The following is a 20,557-nucleotide window of genomic DNA, read 5'->3' on the forward strand; positions in this document are numbered from 1 at the left end:
AAATAAAGAATCCACAAAGTTGTATGGAAGAAAACGAAAAATCACATAGTTTACTAAACTTATTATACTAGGCCTACTGATAGTACCTAAGGTGCTATCTGAAATCCGAAGGATGGCAATAGGCTCGACTCCTAATCGGATCTATTCCATATTTTGTGTCCCAAGGTAGATTCTGGGAAACATAATGTGCAGGAATTTACTACGGCTAGGTTAAAAAAAGATTTAAGTATGGTAAATTCATTGGACATTCCTTTATAAGAATCCACCCAAGGGTATTTTTTTTAGCGTGAATGAGTGTTGTAATCATGATATTTTTTATAAGTGGCGATTTGCTATTATTAATTATACCTTCTAATTACTGATGCATTTGATTATTAGGTTACTTTTGCGTGAGTTATCTGCTACTTATTGTTATGGAGTAGAAAGGTACTACTAACTCAATGATTAGGTAACTCTAACTACCTAAAATATATGATTCATATTCATCTAATAATCGATTCTTATTAAAATTTGTACATAATTATCTACGTTATGTATGGCAGTTTATGCATTGTGCTTCTATTGCAATTTCATTCATTCTTACACATTTACTACACAGTTATTAGAAAATAAAAATCTGTTTAAGATCAATATAAATTAATTATAAAAAAAAACAACTATCTGCCCGGCTGCGAGTTTTGCTTCGCCTTAGAATATTTTCCTTCTTATGAAGAAAGTTCTCTCGTCCCTAAGGACTTTTTTCCCGTCCCTGTCCCCTTCCCCCGTTGCACCCCATTGCTAACGTGGGTATCATTTCCGCCCTTTTCTATAAAGTTGCAGTACTCATAGTATTTAGTTTACTCTGCCAGGCAAAACTTCGAAATTTATTAAGTAATACGATCAGACATTTTTACTGTAAGTGCAACGCCAAAAGTAAATAAACTCTGCCTTTTTTACGAAACACATTTTCCTTACATTATAATAAAAAAAGTTAATGCAAAAATTTAAGTCGATTATACATAGGAATCACTTTATCTCAAACAAACTTTGTCCCCATTTTTTAACCCTTTAGGGATCAAATTTTGGAAAATCTTTTATTAGCGTACGCAAATACAAAAAAAGACAATCGCTGTAAGTTTCAGGAGGATAAGTACGTTTAGTAGTTTCGGCTGTGCGTTGATTCTCATTCAGTAATTTTGAGCAAAGTAGTTTAAAAAATTTGATAATCGGGCATCGCTACTATTACGATTATGTATTATTATTTTCTTGCATAATTAAATACACTACACACATACACACACCTAATATTATTCAGTAGATTATGACATTATGTTTCTCACGGGCAACGAAAAAGTTCCACTCACAAAATGCCGACATGAAACGACCCCAATTTTTTCAAAGATTTAATTTAATATTTAAACAAAATAATAATTTAAAAATTAAAAAACCGACTTCAAATATTTCTTACATTTTAGTGGTTTTTTCAAGTCGGTTTTTGATTTTTTTAAATTATTATTTTATTTTATTGTTTTTAGTTATTTTTCAATAATATTCAATCAAAAGTAAGATGCAAATGATACCAATAAGTCCTACTAGTCAATACGAATCATTCAAGCCTAAACACGAGGTAGTTGCTATATACCGTTCAGGAGTTCCTTGGACTGCCTTCCGTTTCCATCATCAGATCAGCTCAAGGTCACCATCATATTTTTTTGTTATAAGAACTATATTTACGTTCTAAATTTCATTAGAATCGGTTAATAGGTGCCCAAAATGGAAATTAATACCCTGTTTTTACCCCTTTACCAACCCTTGGGGGTGAGATAAAATTCTGAAAAAAAATGGGATCACCTGGAAGCTTAACACAATACAACAAAAAAATAATTTTAAAAATCAGTCCATAAACGGCGGAGTAATCGGTGAACATACATAAAAAATATAAAAAAAAGATCCCGACGAATTGAGAACCTCCTCCTTTTTTTGAAGTCGGTTAAAAATATTACCGTTTTTAGTTGGTAAATACCCTGATGCTCTGTTAAATGTTTCTTAACTAAACAGTAAACTTCATTGTTGCAGAAGTCGTCATTAAGCTAGCCTTTTCCGTTTAGGAATAAGTTGGTGCTTTTCTCAGTGGAACCTTTTCATTGCCCGTGACTTTATAATATTTTTGTATGTAAAAATTGCAAAACGTTTACATATGTATAATTAATATGTAAACCGACAATCATGGTTACAATGATATTTTTTGTTGTCGTTGAGAGTTCTTACATAATACAGATATCAATGCGAAAAGTTCAATACCCTTAAAACTGATTTTTCAATGGTTAGCTACATAAAATTTATCTGGGGAATAATTCTGATGATGTCTCATCAGAATGTTTGTATGAGACAGTAACGGCAACAATTCTATACCTCAGATAACACTTATCGAACTATTGAAAAATCAGCCCTAGGATTATTATTGGTTTAATTAAATTTTATGATTATAACCTTCTATTACAAGGTGCAATTCGTTGCAGTTGCCTAGCTGCTCATTTAGATCTGTTCAGAGATTCTGTAAGAAATCCAACGTTGGCTCTTCGTTGATTGTAACAAATAATGGCATATTCATATACCTATTATAAAAAAAATCATACAGACGCTTTGAGAACCTCTTCCTTTTTTCGAAGTCGGTTAACAATCATGTGACATTTACATTCATCTATGAGCCATGGATGAGCCTACGCTGATTTTTTACAGAATCATCTAGCAGTTATATTATACTGATTCGAATGAACCTGCATCCTGTAAAACTATGTGGAACAACTTTCGTGGAACCACTTACCCGGCGGCCTAGTCCCAAAGGCTACGAAGGATTCTCTTTTCTCAAATGTCACACAGAGATACATCAGTGTGAGTTTTTAGGGGCTTCGCTCCCTGCACGAGAGTAGTGAGCGGAGCGCCTTATGATTTACGCAAACGGAAATGTTCGCCTTTTAATCCGTCAATCGGCATAAAATGGAGATTTTTCATTTTTCTGTACATCCGCCGATACACAATTAATTGTACTTATATGATATACAATAGGTTTTCCATTTGCGTATACAAAAAAGTAAACGCTGTACCTATTCGATTATCCAAATACATACATTTTTATCAAGAGGTTAATTGTGGTTCAGCTTTAGGCGCTACTATGTATGCGAGAAAACGAAAACTATCACAGTTTACTCAAACCATGTAGGTACTAGACGGGGTTGTCCATCCAAATTGGAGTGGGGTGTCTGTCTGCGTAAATTATGTACTATATACTCACACTTGATATACGGGTAATAATGAAGTTGTTCCACAATACTTAAAATTAAATAAAAAGCTGTCGCTTTTGGCAGTACTTCAGTTTTACAGTTGATAAAGATCGACGTTGTTATTGGCGAGACTTGGCTTAGTTAGGGACGATCGACGCAGGGTGGCGCCACCGTCCTTGGCCGCCGATCAGACGTGCGTGAAGCTGGCTTGCAGGGCTTCGTCTTGAGCGATTGTTTGGTTGTTTCCAGCATAGTACTGAAATGTGGAAAAAATACATAAATTAAATACTAGTGGTCGAAGTAATACGGTTTTTTGTATTCGTATGTAGGGTGCTTTATTGTAGAATGGGTGTTGGAAACACTGAATCGGTGATTTTAAAATGGAATGTGTGATTTTTTTTTAAATAGCTACTATTTACTATGTTATCCTGAAAATATCTATCCATCATCAACCGTTGCGTTATTTTGTTGCTCAGGTATGGTAACGTGATTGAGTTTCAATTTATTTCAATAAATCTAATTCTTAAATATCGATACGCAATAATTAATTTATTAAGTCACGATTGGGTCGTTGCAGGCTTTAATGTGCTTTCGGTAGGTTTCGAGTGAATATTTAAGTAAATTTTAATAGGAACATAAGTGAACGCAGGGGATGTGCTTCAAGGACGTGGACTGGTGAGCAAAACTTGCAAAAGGGTTTGCCAGTTAACTTACACTTCTAATAAATTTTGCGATGAACATGTCCCATAACTTCTCTTCCTAGTAGGAAGTCATTGTACTAAAAGTGAGTCAAAATAATAAACGTATGATTAATTTTAATGAAAAAATAATATTAATAGACCTATTATATTGGGAGGAAATTGTAGTACGAGTACGATATGTTAGTCATTACAGTAGGATAATCGTAAGTAGTTTTTGATATCTTAATTTTACCCTAAAAAAATCACCTCAGGATGTATTCTGGGAAACTTATGTCCCAGAATTTACTAGAATTTGATGGACTGTCGACTAAAAATATCTTGTAATTCTATGTCGGACATGAATTATTCAACAGTCATTACTGTCTCGTGAGGATCCGTTTCTATTCCACAATGTGATGTGGAGGCCACATCGTGTCAGAGTAGCGTACTTGACTGACTAACTTTTCGCCCCCGTATCACAATGTACAAAAAATTATGTATAATAATGTAGCAAATGCAATATTATTTTCGAGCAAGTAGACGCATTTTTCCTGAAATAAAAATGACATATTATGTATCTAGCCTATCTGAAACCTAGTTAAACATTGTGAGATATGGCGTTTCGACTTTCTCCGTGTTCGGCATCATAAGGGTCACAGTGACAGTTAAATAAAGTCAATTTTTCTCTCCACCTTTAGTTTGCAAGGTGCGGGTGCCTATATAAATAGAGTGAGTCGCCCGCGCGCCTCAGTTGTAATATCACCATGCAGAAATGACTAGGTTTCAGATAGGCTAGATACATAATATGTTATTTTTATTTCAGGAAAAATGCGTCTATTATGTAGTCTGAGCCTATCTGAAACCTAGTTAAACATTGTGAGATGTGTTTATTATCGCATGGTGGAGAGAAAACCAACTGTGACCCATAAGCTACTGATGAGTGTATCAGTAGATAAATATTTGAATCTATAAATTTATAATGCATAGATATACTAAAAAGAAAGGTATAAGTATACATAAGACTTAAGTACTTCCTTATTATTCCTGACTTGTCAGAAAGTTATGGAAGGTATATACCTATAAATATAGGTAGGTATTTATACATATGGATACACACAGTGCCTCTTCGAAAGCAATACTTATAAGTAATTATTGATCAAAATCTTGTTATTGTCAAGGCAATATTTTTAACATACACTAGCCGAATGGATGGAACCAGTGAAATACTTTGCAACAATATTTAAAAGCTGTAAAATGTAGAATATCGATCCAGGCCGCTGGGGCTCAGGTCAGCACATGCTGACTAGGGTATGTAATTCTGGACTGACCTCAGAAATGCAGTAGCCGACCCTGGAGCCTCGAGGACCTGCTCAGTCAGCCCTGTATGACGACACGGCCTGCAACACCTGGCGCGGCATCTAGTCCTTGGAACGAGGAGTGGTGCTTGAAGGGAAGATAATTTTACTAAATATCTCAGCCTCATCAGCTACTGGAAAAGATTAGATGAAGGCTGTGACACTGGCGGATAACTAAGTATTCAGTTTTTCAAAACATGATGCAGGTCACTACATTCACAGTCTAATTTTGTATTCTAACTAACTCGGCGGTTAACGAGTTCCTGTGCAGTCCTACTAGGAAGGAAAGTTATTTTATAAGCCTTTGCACCGATTTTGTGGGCTACTATCATTCTGTATCATCATGTGTGAATATTATGAGCTCTGGCAGCATTCCTTGGTAGATGACATCAATTAATAAAGATTGATTAACACAACAATAACAATTATAATAGTTGACAAATTAAACCCGGCTAACATGTCTTAACTGGGTAAGTAAATGATCAGTCATGCCACCAGGATAAGTAAAATGTTCAGTACTTCATATGAAAAACATTAACAAGGTCACCTTTAGGTATGTTCGTCAACACTAAGGGCAGGTCTCGGCCAAAACCTTAAGGCTTCGCCTTGTTGCAACTTCAAAGGTACGTAGGTAGGTACCTACTTACATTGTTGTAGGTTCGATTTTAAAACCATTAAGTCAACCTAGATAAAACAAAATAGCTCGATTAAATAAAGATGGTACGTAAAGATGTTAGTTGTACCTGATCAGACCTGATGCAACGACAGCCAACATAGACTCTCTAATCTGTGGAAGCAACAATCACGGTGGCGGGAACATGAACAGTTGGACGAGCCACCTCGAGCCTGAGAACTGACAGTTCGCCAACAGCAGATAGCTTGCGGCTATCTATAGGTAAACTTAGGTAGTTAGCTATACCCAAGAAAAATTCCTTGGACATCGATATGAGAGTGGAACAGCGAATAACTGTGACATTCATTAAAACAAAAAGGCTTGTTGTTGTTGTTGTCCAGCTAAGGAAGGTTACCTACTCCAGCGACCTGGTATTCCATTCTGAAAGAACTGCGAAGAGTTAATATTATGACTAATAATTATTACTTATTCAGAAAGTTTTCAGCAAACTCTAATAAATCAAGCAGCTACCACGTCACCGCTGCCCGGTTATAGCTCTGTACTAGCTTAGTAGATATATATACCAGTTCTAGCCTTCAGCTAGAGGCCAGAGAGCTCCTAAATGAGATGCGAGTACGAGCATGACACAAGTAATTTTTTACTTGGTAACTAGTTACGTAACTAACTGAAAGATCCATAAAACAGTTGAGGATTACTCAAAATGGAATTGTGAAAACGGCACGTCTGCATCTTAACCAGTCAGTCTAAGTTGTTTCAGCAGATACAGTGTTGAAAAATAGTTATGAAACGTTTGCGCCAGAATCGAATTAAAATACATTTTCCTTAGAGAAGCCGTTTAGGCATGAATAGGTACTTTCACCCTTTGGATTGTGCTCCAAATGATGACCTTCGAAATTCATAGAAATTTAATGACGACTGCCATTGTTTATTATCTAGCCCCGTACATTGAGTAGGGCTGCGGCTACACGTGATGTGATACACAGTACACAGTAGGTATATGCATGTTCCCAGAATAGTGGAAGTTATAATTTTACCAAAAGGTAGTCGTCTCGTGCAAGAGCACCGTTACTCGATTTATTCGATACACAACTAGTAGACAGCTGTTGCGTAGGAGGTTCACGCATTTTTCAACAAAGAGCTCGGATACACTCACAATCCACTGGGACATAAGGAAGACAGCTAATATGGTGCCACTCAGAAACCGCGATGACACTCCGATCATGATCACCCGACAGTAGGATCATAATAAATTCGGTAACTTGTGAAGCGGTATGGTATAGCAACAGCGACTTTCACGAAATCAGGAATTAGCTCAGTGCTTTTAGGTTGAACACTCGCCGGTGGGATTCACTTTGCTCACAGCCGAGAAAAGAAAAGACTCAAAGCTGGAATCTGCCGATGTGTCATGACACTTAAGATAGTGTCTGGGGGGTCACTTTATATGACGAAAAACGAACTTTCAGTGCACTGCGGCGGGAGCCGCTCTATCTGTTTGTATGTATTAAACGTGCCGATTGCACGACAGCTCTCGTTCGTTCGTTTCTCATCAGTATAGAGTAACGCTCCTGTACTTACCGTGCGTCACCATTCCCATGAGCAGTCCAATGATCTTTAGGCAGTTTATAACAAAAGCTGCATTAGACAGTTTCTTCAGCAGAGACATCGAAATAAAAAATTGATTGCACAACTATCCCCAGGAGCAGTCTACAGGTCACTTTTGTAGTTCAGAAGAAAGCTGCTTTAATAGAATACCCTACCTCAGCGGAGTCATCAAATTGAAGTGCTATAACACTTTTAGAAGCGGTGCACGTTACCCGATTTGTCGTCATCCATGCCGATGCGGCTACGGCGACTGCAGGTGGTTACTCAGGCTTCGTTGGTGTGCCCTTGTATGGCTAACATGACCAACATTGGCAGTAAACGTTCGTCTGCATATGCCAAAATCACTGATGAATAGCGCACGTTACTCGATACCTTCTAAATAAGTCACTCATAATGATGGCTGATGATGATGATGACCGTGCTAGCAATAGTGCAGGCGGTTCCGCTGAGCAAAAAATCTCTTCCACAGACAGGGGGCGTTTGGATCTGGCAACCAGAACAGGAGTGCCAGGTGTGCGCAGCGATGCAGGTGGGCCAACACAGCCGCCAGGGCAGGAGTACATGGCTGGGTCTATGCAGCGATGCAGGTAGCACAAACCGGTGGCCAGGGCCAGGACCGGGTGTACGCTGCGATGCAGGTGGCACAAAACGGTGGCCAGGGCCAGGACCGGGTGTACAGCCGCCAGGGCAGGAGTGCATGGCTGGGTCTATGCAGCGATGCAGGTACCACAAACCGGTGGCCAGGGCCAGGACCGGGTGTACGCTGCGATGCAGGTGGCACGAGACGGCGGCCAGCGCAGGAGCACAGGGCCGGGTGTATGCTGCGATGCAGGTGGCACGAACCGGTGGCCAGGGCAGGAGCGCAGGGCCGGGTGTACGCTGCGATGCAGGTGGCACGAGACGGCGGCCAGCGCGGGAGCACAGGGCCGGGTGCAGGTTACACGAAACTTCAATTTCACCGAATCGGCCTGCCTACCCTTCAGCGGGTAGGTACCGGCGGATCACATTACTTGCCGCACATGCCACAATGTCCCAACATACTGAAACTCGGAGCCACGTGCTTCCTGTAAAAAATCCTATGACGGTCCTGGAAAGCTCCTGTTTGTAAAGCCTTACATAAGCTATAATCAAGTGCATTATTGTAATAGCAAAGTTTTTATCAACTGTTTTCTAAAAATATTAGAAATTGAGGGTAGAAAAATATATTTTTATTATTTTTTCCTGTATAAAATTAACATATGCTTTACTTAAAGCGGTCATTAATGTAAGTATCTAGCTCAAGCGCCACTAGTAGGACCGGAATATGTGATCAATCATCACCACGACTATTGAATCGGACCCTACTGCGTGGGATAAAAACCCCAAGCGCCGGAGCATTATGAACAGTGGCTGAGCTTTTAAAAGCAGTAAATAATAGCATTTTACTCACGGCTTATCAACTCAAACCTCCGTTGCGAAATCCTCAGCAATGGCTGCGTGCGCAGCAGCCGGCAGGTCCCGCTCCCCGACGCCACGTGTCGCGGTGGCCGCGCCCCGCGCCGCCTGGTCCGCATCACGCTGCTCCCGGCAGCGAGGACTCCGCAAATTCAATATTATATTTTTCCCCGTTCGGAGCGAAGCCGACGAGAACCGTGGCTACATTGAGCCATTTTGCCGAAGTGTTCACTTCAAAAATCAAAAACCAACTGAGGCGCGCGGGCGACTCACTCTATTTATATAGGCACCCGCACCTTGCAAACTAAAGGTGGAGAGAAAAATTGACTTTATTTAACTGTCACTGTGACCCTTATGATGCCGAACACGGAGAAAGTCGAAACGCCATATCTCACAATGTTTAACTAGGTTTCAGATAGGCTCAGACTACATAATAATAAATTTAATAAGCGTGAATATTACATTTCATCATTTATTTTAGTAAGCTTCACTACAGATTTGATTCTGTAATTATACGGCTTATAAATGAACACAATCACAGGTATGTACTTTATCAATATCCAAAGATTTTCAAACACTTCATTTGTTCGTAGGTGGTATTTATCTATTGCCATTAAATTATTTAAATAATTCGTACGAAAAGCAACGTACCCCAGCAAACGGCGCTCCATTCCATCCGAGCCTGTCGCGATCGCGCTGCGGGGTCCTCTGCGGGGTCTTCCGGTCAGCATTCGACGCCATCTTGGCTTTAGCTCTCAAAGCGGCTCGCAACGGCACGTTCGCCCGCGCAGCCTCGACGCGCCCGTGCTGGCAGAACTCGAGCAGAGCCACGCCCAGCGCCAGCGCGAGCCCACCGACCAGCACGTAGAATATCCCCGCCACTTGACTCAGTGTCATTTCTGTTATTGTATTCTCCTGGAATTTTATAAGGCGTATGATTAGGATATGTGACAGAACTATGTCGACAACGATCAGCGATAGACGTTTTTTAAAAGTACACTGGCGAGCAATAAAATAGTTCCACTTACAAATTTCCGACACAAAATCTCGCAATTTTTTAAAAACATTATAGACCTTTTATTTATTTACGTTTTAGTAGGTAATATTCTAATGCGCTGTTAAATAAATGTACTTCAATATTGCAGACAGCATCATTGAGCTAGCCTTTTCCGTTTATGATTAATTTGGTGCTGGAATTTTTTTAATACTCGCGAGTGTATTTATCTCAGCGATTCTAATTCGATTGTGTACAATGTAGTTTACAGTCAGGCTGGTGCAATAGTCGTTTTAAATGATCATTCATCTGAAATACAATGATGCTAGGCTATATTTAAATATCTATCAAAAGGAAACTGTAGAACGCACATCCAAATATTTGATAAATTATGACAACTATTTGACCAGCCATGTTTTATTTAATGAGATTTTGCGATTTTACAATCGCACTACGTCATACAGCTCGATAAGCTAGCATTTACAGTAGCGAGTTTAGTTATTTGACAAGTAGTTCATAGAGACTTGTCACTTTAACTGTCAAACAACTAAACTTGACTCTGTACTATCGAAGTGTAAATACGGCTTAACGACACATTTTATTATTTATATGTCCTGTACGTATTGGTTGGCTAACTAGAAACCTACAAAAGTGGTAAAATAAATTGAAATTATTATTTACCTCATCTTTTTGTAACAAGCAGTCTTGTTGATCATTCCTCATTAACCATTTTCTCAGTAGTTTCGATATAACTCCATTATTTTTCAGATTTTCCAGTGACAAGTTTATTCCTTCTCTGAAATATTTTTTCGTTAGGTATTTATTTTTTATTGAAATTAAGTTGAGATTTTTGAGTTAGGGAAGAAAAGAAAATACCAATGCGAAATAAAAATTAAAATAACACACGAGGCAATATATTATTATTATTATTCAATGTTATAAATTTCATAACATAGAGAAACTGTTTCCAAGATGAGTGTGGGTCAAAAATTGTCGGGCAGCAGGTTACAATACGACATTTAAAAGAATTTAAAAAACACTTTTGTCGTCGCTTTACGTAGTAGCTATTGTTGGCGGTGATTCAGTACGGTTCGCAGTCCTAGTCCTAGCTGCCACATTCGTCGATCCCGCATAGACTACAGCAGCGGCATCGTCCGATGAAAATTTACGATTTTTTGGTATTCAGCTGGGAATTACCTCACAAAGGTAAGATTTTATCTGGATAGTCAATCTACTAGCGGAGCGGAAATCGACGCCGCTATTTCTGCCAAGCCATCGACTGTACGTTATTTAGCGTTTTAGCGGTTTTATTGCCAGTTTAAAACTAGATATCGTTGGAACACTTTCAGGAATTAAAATGGAAGGAGTATAATGGAGTGAAGAAATAAATCAATTAATTATCAGGATTAATTAAATTTTAATCAGTGGTTGAACATGCTTTACTTTTGTAATCGTGTTTAACGGTAAGAAAGGTATGGTAATACAGTTTAACTTTTAATAAATTATACAATGACAAGGAGGCGAATAAAATAGTAAAAGATAATTTAACTAAGCATCATAGTAGTTTTAATCAGTAGGTATGTAAATTTAAAACATACCTTAGCGCAGATCCCTTAGTAGTAGCAATTGCAAAATCCACATAATTTTGCGCGCAATCGCTGGACATAGAATCGCAATCATCCAGAGCATACATTGCAGATTGATCGTCTGCCGATTTACCCAAGTTATTGTTTATGATCGAACGCATAGCCTGTAATATTTATAACATGTTACAATGTGAATTTAGTCGGTTATGATTTTATTATTATTGGACTAGGTATGATGACAATTTTGTTTTAAAAGCAACATATATGTCCGACAATGCGGTATCAAAATGTGTCTTCTTAAGTTAGGAACATTCGCCGTTCTGCAGCCCTTATCAAGTCGCGCAGCTTTACCAACTTCTCTGTTGAAGCCATACCTTCTATAAAGAATGGCATTTGTTCTTACTTCGGTATCGGCGAGTGCGATCGCCGGCATGTTAGTAGTTTGTTGCGGCACTGAGATACGTTCCACAATCAGGTATGCAGCTAGGTTTGCCGTGTAAGAACACACCAAAATAAGAGCGAAGAACCACCATACTGTGCCTACTATTCTTCCTGAAAGTGACCTAAAAGAAAATAAAATAATTGTTTATGCTATTAATTACGACATATACAGGGTGATTGGAAAGTCGATGTATTCCTTTAAATGGGTTGTAGTCGAAGGCATTTCCAGTCGATTGAACCCCATAATGCATTATCCGAAAATCAACCATTTCTGAGTTATTTAAGTTTTAAGTTTTTTTTTAAATTTTGCCAAAATTTATGTTTAAAAGCAAAATATTTCAAAAACCAACGATTTTTTTAATACTTTTTTAATTGTTTTGCATTGGTGACACCTTAGTCAACTAATCATTATCATTAATTGCGTAATAGCGCGAAAGAGCGTGGCCATATCACTCGGCCTAGCCTCTCTCCTAAATGGGAGCACATCGAAGGCTACCATGAAGCGTAAAGCCTACGACGCATTGCCAGTAACCCTAGTGGGAAATCAGCCCTGCAGACTAGTGCGATGGCGTAACAAGACCATCGCACTATTCGAGTGGGCCGACGACACCCCGTTCGTTCAGGCATGCTCATGGCTCAGTAAGCTTGGAGAGATAGCGCTAGACAGTAACGTCCCCAGGATAATAAGCGTAGACGCAATGGTGATCGAGTATAGGAAAGGCGAAATTGTTGACCAGCTGGGTTGCCGAAAAGCCTCAAAACATCATGAAATAGTGGTGTACGAGGACAGAGGCGAAGACCTAAGCTTTCTCAAAGGTCATATACTTGCGAGGGGCATTGACAACTGCCACCAACAAGCCGAATACTTGGTCACCGGATCTGAACGCCTACAGGAGAGGATGACCGCTGGGGCTGTCGCCGCTTCAGAACAACGGAACATGGAAAGGAGGATGCACAATTTAACATCGCAAGGGCGTGTCCAAGGGTTCCTCCAGGCTTTTAAAGCAGCTGCCTCAAGCCTTATAGGAAAACCACAGAGGACACCCGAGAGGCGCCAAATCTCCAGAGAACCTAAAACTGGAAAAAGGCTTGCCCAGAGGAAAATTACTCGAGCGGATATGGGCCAGGTGGTCCCACCGAAGCTGAAAACAGCTACCACCTCAAACGACCATCTAGAGAATGCCGCCATCGAATTTATGGCAATTACAACCGCCACAAAGCAGGTAAATCTCTTGTCCTGCAAAACGATCATGCAGACCTACAGGCAAGAGAACGAAAGCCGGCTAAAAGTTTTACTCGAGGAGGCCGAAGCCTGCATATACGATAACAGTAGTTGCCAAGTCCTCAGAGGCAAAATGACTGGAGCGTATATGGCGGCTTATAGCGAGGAATGCGGATTCGTGCCCTGGGAACGCAACATCCCGAAACTCACTCTCCCACACAACAACCAAATGGTGGTCGTAGCTCAGTGTACCAGGATTATGCTAGAGGACAAAATCCTAGCAAAAGCGGAAACCATTAACGCTACCTGGAATAGCTGGACGATGCCCACCATCGCTTGGGTGAACGGGGTACCTGGATGTGGGAAGACAACCTGGGTGGTAAATAACTTCGATGTGAGTAAAGACACCATTATCACCACGACAACTGAGGCGGCCGTCGATATACGAAACAGGCTAGCGCATAGGATCGGGGACATGGTTAGAACTAGGGTACGTACGATGGCATCAGTCCTAGTAAACGGCTTTAGAGAACATGTCGGATGCCAACGCCTGATAATTGACGAGGCCCTGATGAACCATTTCGGGGCAATCGTAATTGCCGCCCGCCTGTCCCGTGCCAGTGATATTGCTCTAATCGGAGACATCAACCAGCTACCGTACATAGACAGAGAGAACCTATTCGAACTAAGGTACAGTCGCCCAACACTGGTAGCAAACATCACCCAGGAGCTGTTGTGCTCATATAGAAACCCCATGGATGTTGCATACGCCCTAAGAGAAGTATACTCAGGCATATACGCAGCCACAACGCGTATCCAATCCCTGCAGCTGAAAAGGTTTACAGACGCAGCAATTCCAAAATCCCAAACCAACACTCTATTCCTGACGCATACACAGGAAGAAAAAGAGACCCTGACCAGCCAAGGGTTTGGAGAAGGAACGGGATCACGCGTCTTAACCATACACGAAGCACAGGGATTGACGTACGAATCAATAACAGCACCTAAGAAACGGATCCTCGAGTACAACCTAAAGATGGCAATAAAAAATCGGGACAAAGAGGTCGTTGCCCAGCAATCAAGGCTTTTGGCAACGCAAAATGGAGCGGAATAGGAGAATTTTGATTTTAATTTTATATTGACGGCCAAACCGTATTGCATGTATTTTATAGTTTTGTTATGTATAGTATATAGCATGTATTGTATAGTTTTGATATGTAGGTATTGTATAGTATATCATGAATTAATATTATCTGTATAAGAACTAACCAATAAAATTAAGATAGTTTTAAGAACACTGTCACACATTAACACCAGGCAAAACAACAGCGATGACAAAAAGGAGTGTGTGGCCACTGACAGGCGTCTGTTAAGTTCTCTGAAGACAGCTGACATTGGCCCTACCCTTCAAATGTTTGTTGCCATTATAATTGTAAGTGTGACTGTGTGAAACAAAGAAAAAAAAAAAAAAAAAAAAAAAAACAAGAAATGCACAACTGGGGGTTTTTAGTCGGTTAAAGGCCGACACTACCTGGGTCCCCTTCCCAGGTGTCTGTGTAGATTTTCCTCCAGGAGTGCAAAAAAAAAAAAATATTATTAATAATATATAGGTATATATATATAAATGATAAAATATATATATTATAAGCTTCCACATTGAGTAGTGAGTAGTTAAAAGATGAAGACAAAAAACAACCAAACTCTCACAATATATTGATCTCTCAAAAAGGCACGGACATAAAGTCTGTGGAGTGATAATAAAATCTTTAAAAAAAAAAAAAAAAAAATAATTGCGTAATATTTAACTTAATTTAGACACAGTGCTTCAAAATAGATGAAACATTAAGAAAAATTTACGAAAGATGAAAATAAAAAAGCTAATTTAAAAAAGAATTTTATCTGACAATTTTTCAGGCACTACAGCTTAGAAACATAATCAATTTATAAGCTTTAAAATGACATATTCCAATCTAAAATAGATTAAGGTATGACCAAGATATAACCAAAACAACTGCATAGGCGGGCAAATCTCAGTAGGGAAACAAACTACATTTTGTTTCAATTTTAAGGTAAAATGTCTTATAACTGCACTTTTTAGAGCTCCGAACCGTTTCCTAATTATTGTTCTCCGATAGCGCGGTCCCTCAAAGGCACAGATCGACTACAAGGTTGCTTCACCGAAATAATGCTTGTCCGATAACACGGTTAGCCGGAAGTACTTTTTGATGACGATAGGTTCAAAGATAGAATGCTTTTTGACTGCCCAGTTTAACCACCAAATTACATCTCCTATAAGTCTATTCGGTGAAACTTTTCAGCTAAAATATTTGGCACAGTGTTTGAACACGTTGAATTTAAAACAATCATTATAAAACAGTGCTTTTGTCACGTGCAGTAGCATTGGCCAGTAGGCCAATCATGTTTTCGGCGAATTAACCGTCGTCGAACAGTATTTTTATGGAACCGGGTTGTGAAGAATTATTTTGTTTTACCAATCATAATTGAAAATTACAATCGGCTAACCGTGTTATCGGACAAGCATTATTTCGGTGAAACGACCTTGTCCTAGATCAGTGCATTTGAGGAACCGCACTATTGGAACACAATAATTTGTAAACGGTTCGGATAAGTCCAGTTAAAATACTTTTTACCTTAAAATTTGAACAAAATCTTGTTTGTTTCCCTACTGAGATTTGCCCGCCTATGCGGTTGTTTTGGCTATATCTTGGCCATACCTTAATCGATTTTAGATTGGAATATGTCATTTTAAAGCTTATAAATTGATTATGTTTTTAAGCTGTAGTGCCTGAAAAATTGTCAGATAAAATTCTTTTTTAAATTAGCTTTTTTATTTTCATCTTTCGTAAATTTTTCTTAATGTTTCATCTATTTTGAAGCACTGTGTCTAAATTAAGTTAAATATTACGCAATTAATGATTATGATTAGTTGACTAAGGTGTCACCAACGCAAAACAATAAAAAAAGTATTAAAAAAATCGTTGGTTTTTGAAATATTTTGCTTTTAAACATAAATTTTGGCAAAATTTAAAAAAAAACTTAAAACTTAAATAACTCAGAAATGGTTGATTTTCGGATTGTGCATTATGGGGTTCAATCAACTGGAAATTCCATCGACTACAACCCATTTAAAGGAATACATCGACTTACCAATCACCCTGTATACAATAAATAAATACTAGAAGTACTTTTGTAAAACCTGTAAATAAACCTAAATGTCATAAATAAAAATACACTACTCTAAATAAATGAAACATGAATGTTTTCTCATGATTAAAAGCTACAAACACGTCTGTTGGTATAAAATAAAGAAGGCAAAGCGAAGAACTATCTAAATGTTAACTTTAAATCTGACGTTCTTATCAAAGGCTTTGCGTTAGAACCGAAATGCACTGCAATATACATGTGGTATACTGGTATTACGAGTATTCCACACGTTGTTATGTAAGTATGTTTGTCGATCTAACACAGCCCCACTGCGGATCCCACATAACCAAACCATACCAATTAATTTGTACAAGCATTCACCAACGGAAACCCGATAAATGTTGGAAAGCAAAGGTTACCGGGATGCCAGCATATTCCCAATACCGAACATCTCTTAAATTGCAGCAATTGTGATGTATCTTATAAAGTAAAGGGATAGATAGAGTAGATAGACGTACGAATAAGTACGCATACTTAAAGCTCGGCGAACTTTTTTGTGAAGCACGCGAATTTAAGGTGATAAAACCGGCCAAGTGCGAGTCGGGCTCGCGCACAAAGGGTTCCGTAGCAGCAAAATTACAGTTAAATCAACCTATCTCAAAAACTATAAGAGATACTTTGATCAAACCAAAAATCGTTGAAAGAGTTAATTAGCATGCATCACCTCTATTTTTTTTAGAATTTTATACCCCGTAGTTATAAAAATAGAGGGGGGGGACATACTTTTTACGACTTTGAGAGCTGATATCTCAAAAACCGTTCACTTTAAGAAAAATGTTTTTTAGAAAACTTTATATCATTTTAAAAGACCTTTCCATTGATACCCCACACGGGTATGTACATCGAAAAAAAAAATTTCATCCCTCAGTTACATGTATGGGGGGCCCCACCCCCAATTCTTTTTTTTACTATTTAGTGTCATATTTTTGTAGCGGTTCATACAACACATATTCCCATCAAATTTCATCACTGTAGTACTTATAGTTTCCGAGTAAATCGGCTGTGACAGACGGACAGACGGACAGACGGACAGACGGACATGACGAAACTATAAGGGTTCCGTTTTTGCCATTTTGGCTACGGAACCCTAATAAACGGGCGAAACAGGATGTCGAGCCATAAGTACGCGTATCTACTTATTCGCATGTCTATCTGGCTCTTTAGAAGTCTTTAGGCGAATGATCTTTATTTATTTGTTTTTGTCTAAAGAAATTTGAACGGTAATTCTCAAAATGCCACCCTGAATGTATCTGAACATAAAAAACCAAGATGATTTTGCCAAAATTTGTGAGTATGATGTGTGTGCATCGTACGATTACAATATTATGCAGAGGTATAAACTTGCCTGGGTACTACATCGCTTCCTTGTTGCATAAATGATCCCAGAGAAAACCAAAATGAATTCCAAATGCTGAAATCATTGTGCAATATTATCTGGAAAACATATTTAAATTTTAACTGAATATCACACAGGCCGTTGGTAAATATAACATTCGACATTCGGTATTATGTATTCACCTCATTTGTGCTGCTGATTGGATGGTCCAAGTGAGTGTCTGATATAGAAACGGAACGCCATTCGTGGGGAGAAAACCGAGACACCAAGAAAAGAACGATGCTCACCGCGAAGAAACTAAATAAAACACACAGCTAGAAAGATATAATAAATAGTTATTTTTTGTTTTTTACTTATCTTAACAAATAGTTGATATTAAAGGTAGGTATATAGGTTAGGTATATTTTTCTGATTTTATACATACATAGTTGCGAATTGATGTTTTCATTCAGACATGAATATAACAGAATATTAGGATACTGTTGAATAGAAATTCCGTATAAATGGTAATACGTAGTGATGGAAATCAGTAAATATGAGATTCGGTTTGGCGTACGAATTCAATGCAGACATGGAAATCTCCAATCATGAAAATCTGTTTAAACGAATATTTTTACAGATGAGAATGTTATATATAGGAAGGTATATTAATGAGCTAAAACTTACCCATATTTCCTTAGACAGCGGTCGGAGGAAACTAAAGGTGTCAGCCAGTTGTTTCGGGGTTTTACTTGTTTTTCCTGGATAATTGAATGTCAAGAATGGGACACTGAAATCAACTACTTTTCCTCGTTCGTCGGTTACCACAATCGGAGCGAGAGCGATATCGGCCTCCTAAAATAGTATACAATAATGCAGTACTTATAGGTAAACTTACACAAGAGTAATTGCGTCTCGTAGACGTATTATATGCACTTTACAGTTCTTCTGAATGTTCTGCTACCTTACCACCACCGCACACATAGATTAACCGCACAATTAATTAGCAGGCAGCATTGTCTGTCTGTCTGTCATTGTAACTTGTATGGATCTGACAGGTGTTTGACAGATAAGCGATGCTTCAAGATTGTTGATTGCTTTTGCCACAAAATAAAGTTGAAGTTGTTGATTGCTTATGTTGTGTCGATTTTGGTCATGTTTTGGTGGGTACTAGCACTGATTAATAATAAATGTTAAGTAAGTGATATGGGGATGGTTCACAAATGACATGGAATGTAACTGATTCACAGGTATCTTTCCAAATCACAATTGCGTAGTTACACAATATCTGTGACAGATCGTGATAGTGACTGGCTTTCATTCAGTTAAATTTTTTCTTAGTTAAATACTATCATCTTTGCTTATCAACTTATCATTAACTAAATCTTATATCGGGAGTAGAATCCTTCAAGTAGGTACATAATAACGTGGAGAACATAAAATTGGTAATATCGATACCCACTCATGACACGACTTCATTTACATTAGCATAATAGGATGGTATTGCATTCTATTGTGACATGCTTATTGCTTGTTATATTACTGTCGCTATACTCAATTCAATTGATCCTTACGTGAATGCTTAGTCACATTATAGAATAATAGGTACGTACATACATAAGTAGTGGCTTATGAAGGCGTACTGTTGTCTATTCTACACGCACCTATGTGAAAGCAATATCATTGTAAATCGACAACAGAGAGTTATTGGTTAGCTTTGAAATCTATTGTATTGTTAATACTAGTAGATATTAATTTATTATCAATAAGACATGAAAGGGATATTACTTGGCTTTGAAAGACCTTTGACTAAGTTTGTCCAAGGTATGACATCTATGACATACCCAAGTATTTATACAACACAAGTCATACAGTTTACATGCATACATGTAAACTGTATGCATAAGAAATAATTTGTATAAAAAACTAAATAGTTATACCTATACTCAAATGATTAATTCCAATTATATTAATGGATTTAACGTCCAGTTCAGCATTCCGATACATAGGATTAAATAGGTTAATTTCGCAGAGGAGAATAGCTTCCGATAATCCTGATAATGCATTTAACTTACGGACCATTAAATGTATCCCCTTTGGTCCCTTAGCTCTATCTAGCGTTTCGGTTACCAATTTACTACGGAAACCATTCAAATACACATTCAAGGTTCATTTTAGGCTGTATGTATATACAATATATACAATATACCTATGTGTACCTATGTGTAGAAAGGAACTCATATATTTGCCGGGATCAGTCCGGGTGGTAACGGGAACAGAAGTGCCTAAAAGGGTATCTAATAGACTAGAGCCATTAACGATGAGAATATGTACCTACATATTATATGTTTAAATATGAACCTTAGAATGGAATCCAATAATCGCCTGCGGGTCTACAAAGGAAGCTTTGAGCAATTTAAAATAGCATAATATTATATCAATTTGTAAAAAAGCACATTATTGGCTTTTCATATTATAAAATAAGACAGTTAAGTTAGGGTTAAACCTAAATTGATTGTTCTCTTGAGATTTAATACGCACCTTTCTATCTAGTTCACCAATGAGGCCGTCCCAGCCATTCGTGTCAGCATTTCCGTAACTACCATCTTTGGCAAGATGAAGTTCATCTAAAAGCCAAAACTATTATAAAAATGGTATCCAAATATTATTAGGTAATAAATGAAAGAAGTTGAAGTTAAGCAACACATGGCACGGTCACTCACTGGATGGGTGATCGATTTCAAGTGGGCTCTACCGTGCTTCAGACGGCACTTTAAGCCGTGAGTCGAAAGCCGTGGGTGAAATAGGT

General features: G+C 38.2%; 1 protein-coding gene across 1 annotated transcript in view; it reads right to left on the reverse strand.

Moving 5' to 3' along the window:
• Nucleotides 1-2,042: 2,042 nt before the first annotated feature.
• The window catches only part of LOC105389788 (glutamate receptor 1), an 88,362-nt gene continuing 69,847 nt past the window's right edge, over nucleotides 2,043-20,557 (reverse strand). The window contains exons 10-18 of the mRNA XM_011560967.3: nucleotides 20,290-20,375; nucleotides 18,436-18,603; nucleotides 17,952-18,083; nucleotides 17,779-17,867; nucleotides 11,949-12,108; nucleotides 11,558-11,709; nucleotides 10,641-10,755; nucleotides 9,617-9,880; nucleotides 2,043-3,516 (exon numbers count right to left, since the gene is read on the reverse strand). Coding sequence (XP_011559269.3) covers nucleotides 3,448-3,516; nucleotides 9,617-9,880; nucleotides 10,641-10,755; nucleotides 11,558-11,709; nucleotides 11,949-12,108; nucleotides 17,779-17,867; nucleotides 17,952-18,083; nucleotides 18,436-18,603; nucleotides 20,290-20,375 — 1,235 coding nt within the window. The 3' untranslated portion in view covers nucleotides 2,043-3,447. The remainder of the gene's footprint in view (nucleotides 3,517-9,616; nucleotides 9,881-10,640; nucleotides 10,756-11,557; nucleotides 11,710-11,948; nucleotides 12,109-17,778; nucleotides 17,868-17,951; nucleotides 18,084-18,435; nucleotides 18,604-20,289; nucleotides 20,376-20,557) is intronic.

This window comes from Plutella xylostella, chromosome Z (genome assembly GCF_932276165.1).
Source record: "Plutella xylostella chromosome Z, ilPluXylo3.1, whole genome shotgun sequence".
NCBI classification, from domain to species: Eukaryota; Metazoa; Arthropoda; class Insecta; order Lepidoptera; family Plutellidae; genus Plutella; species Plutella xylostella.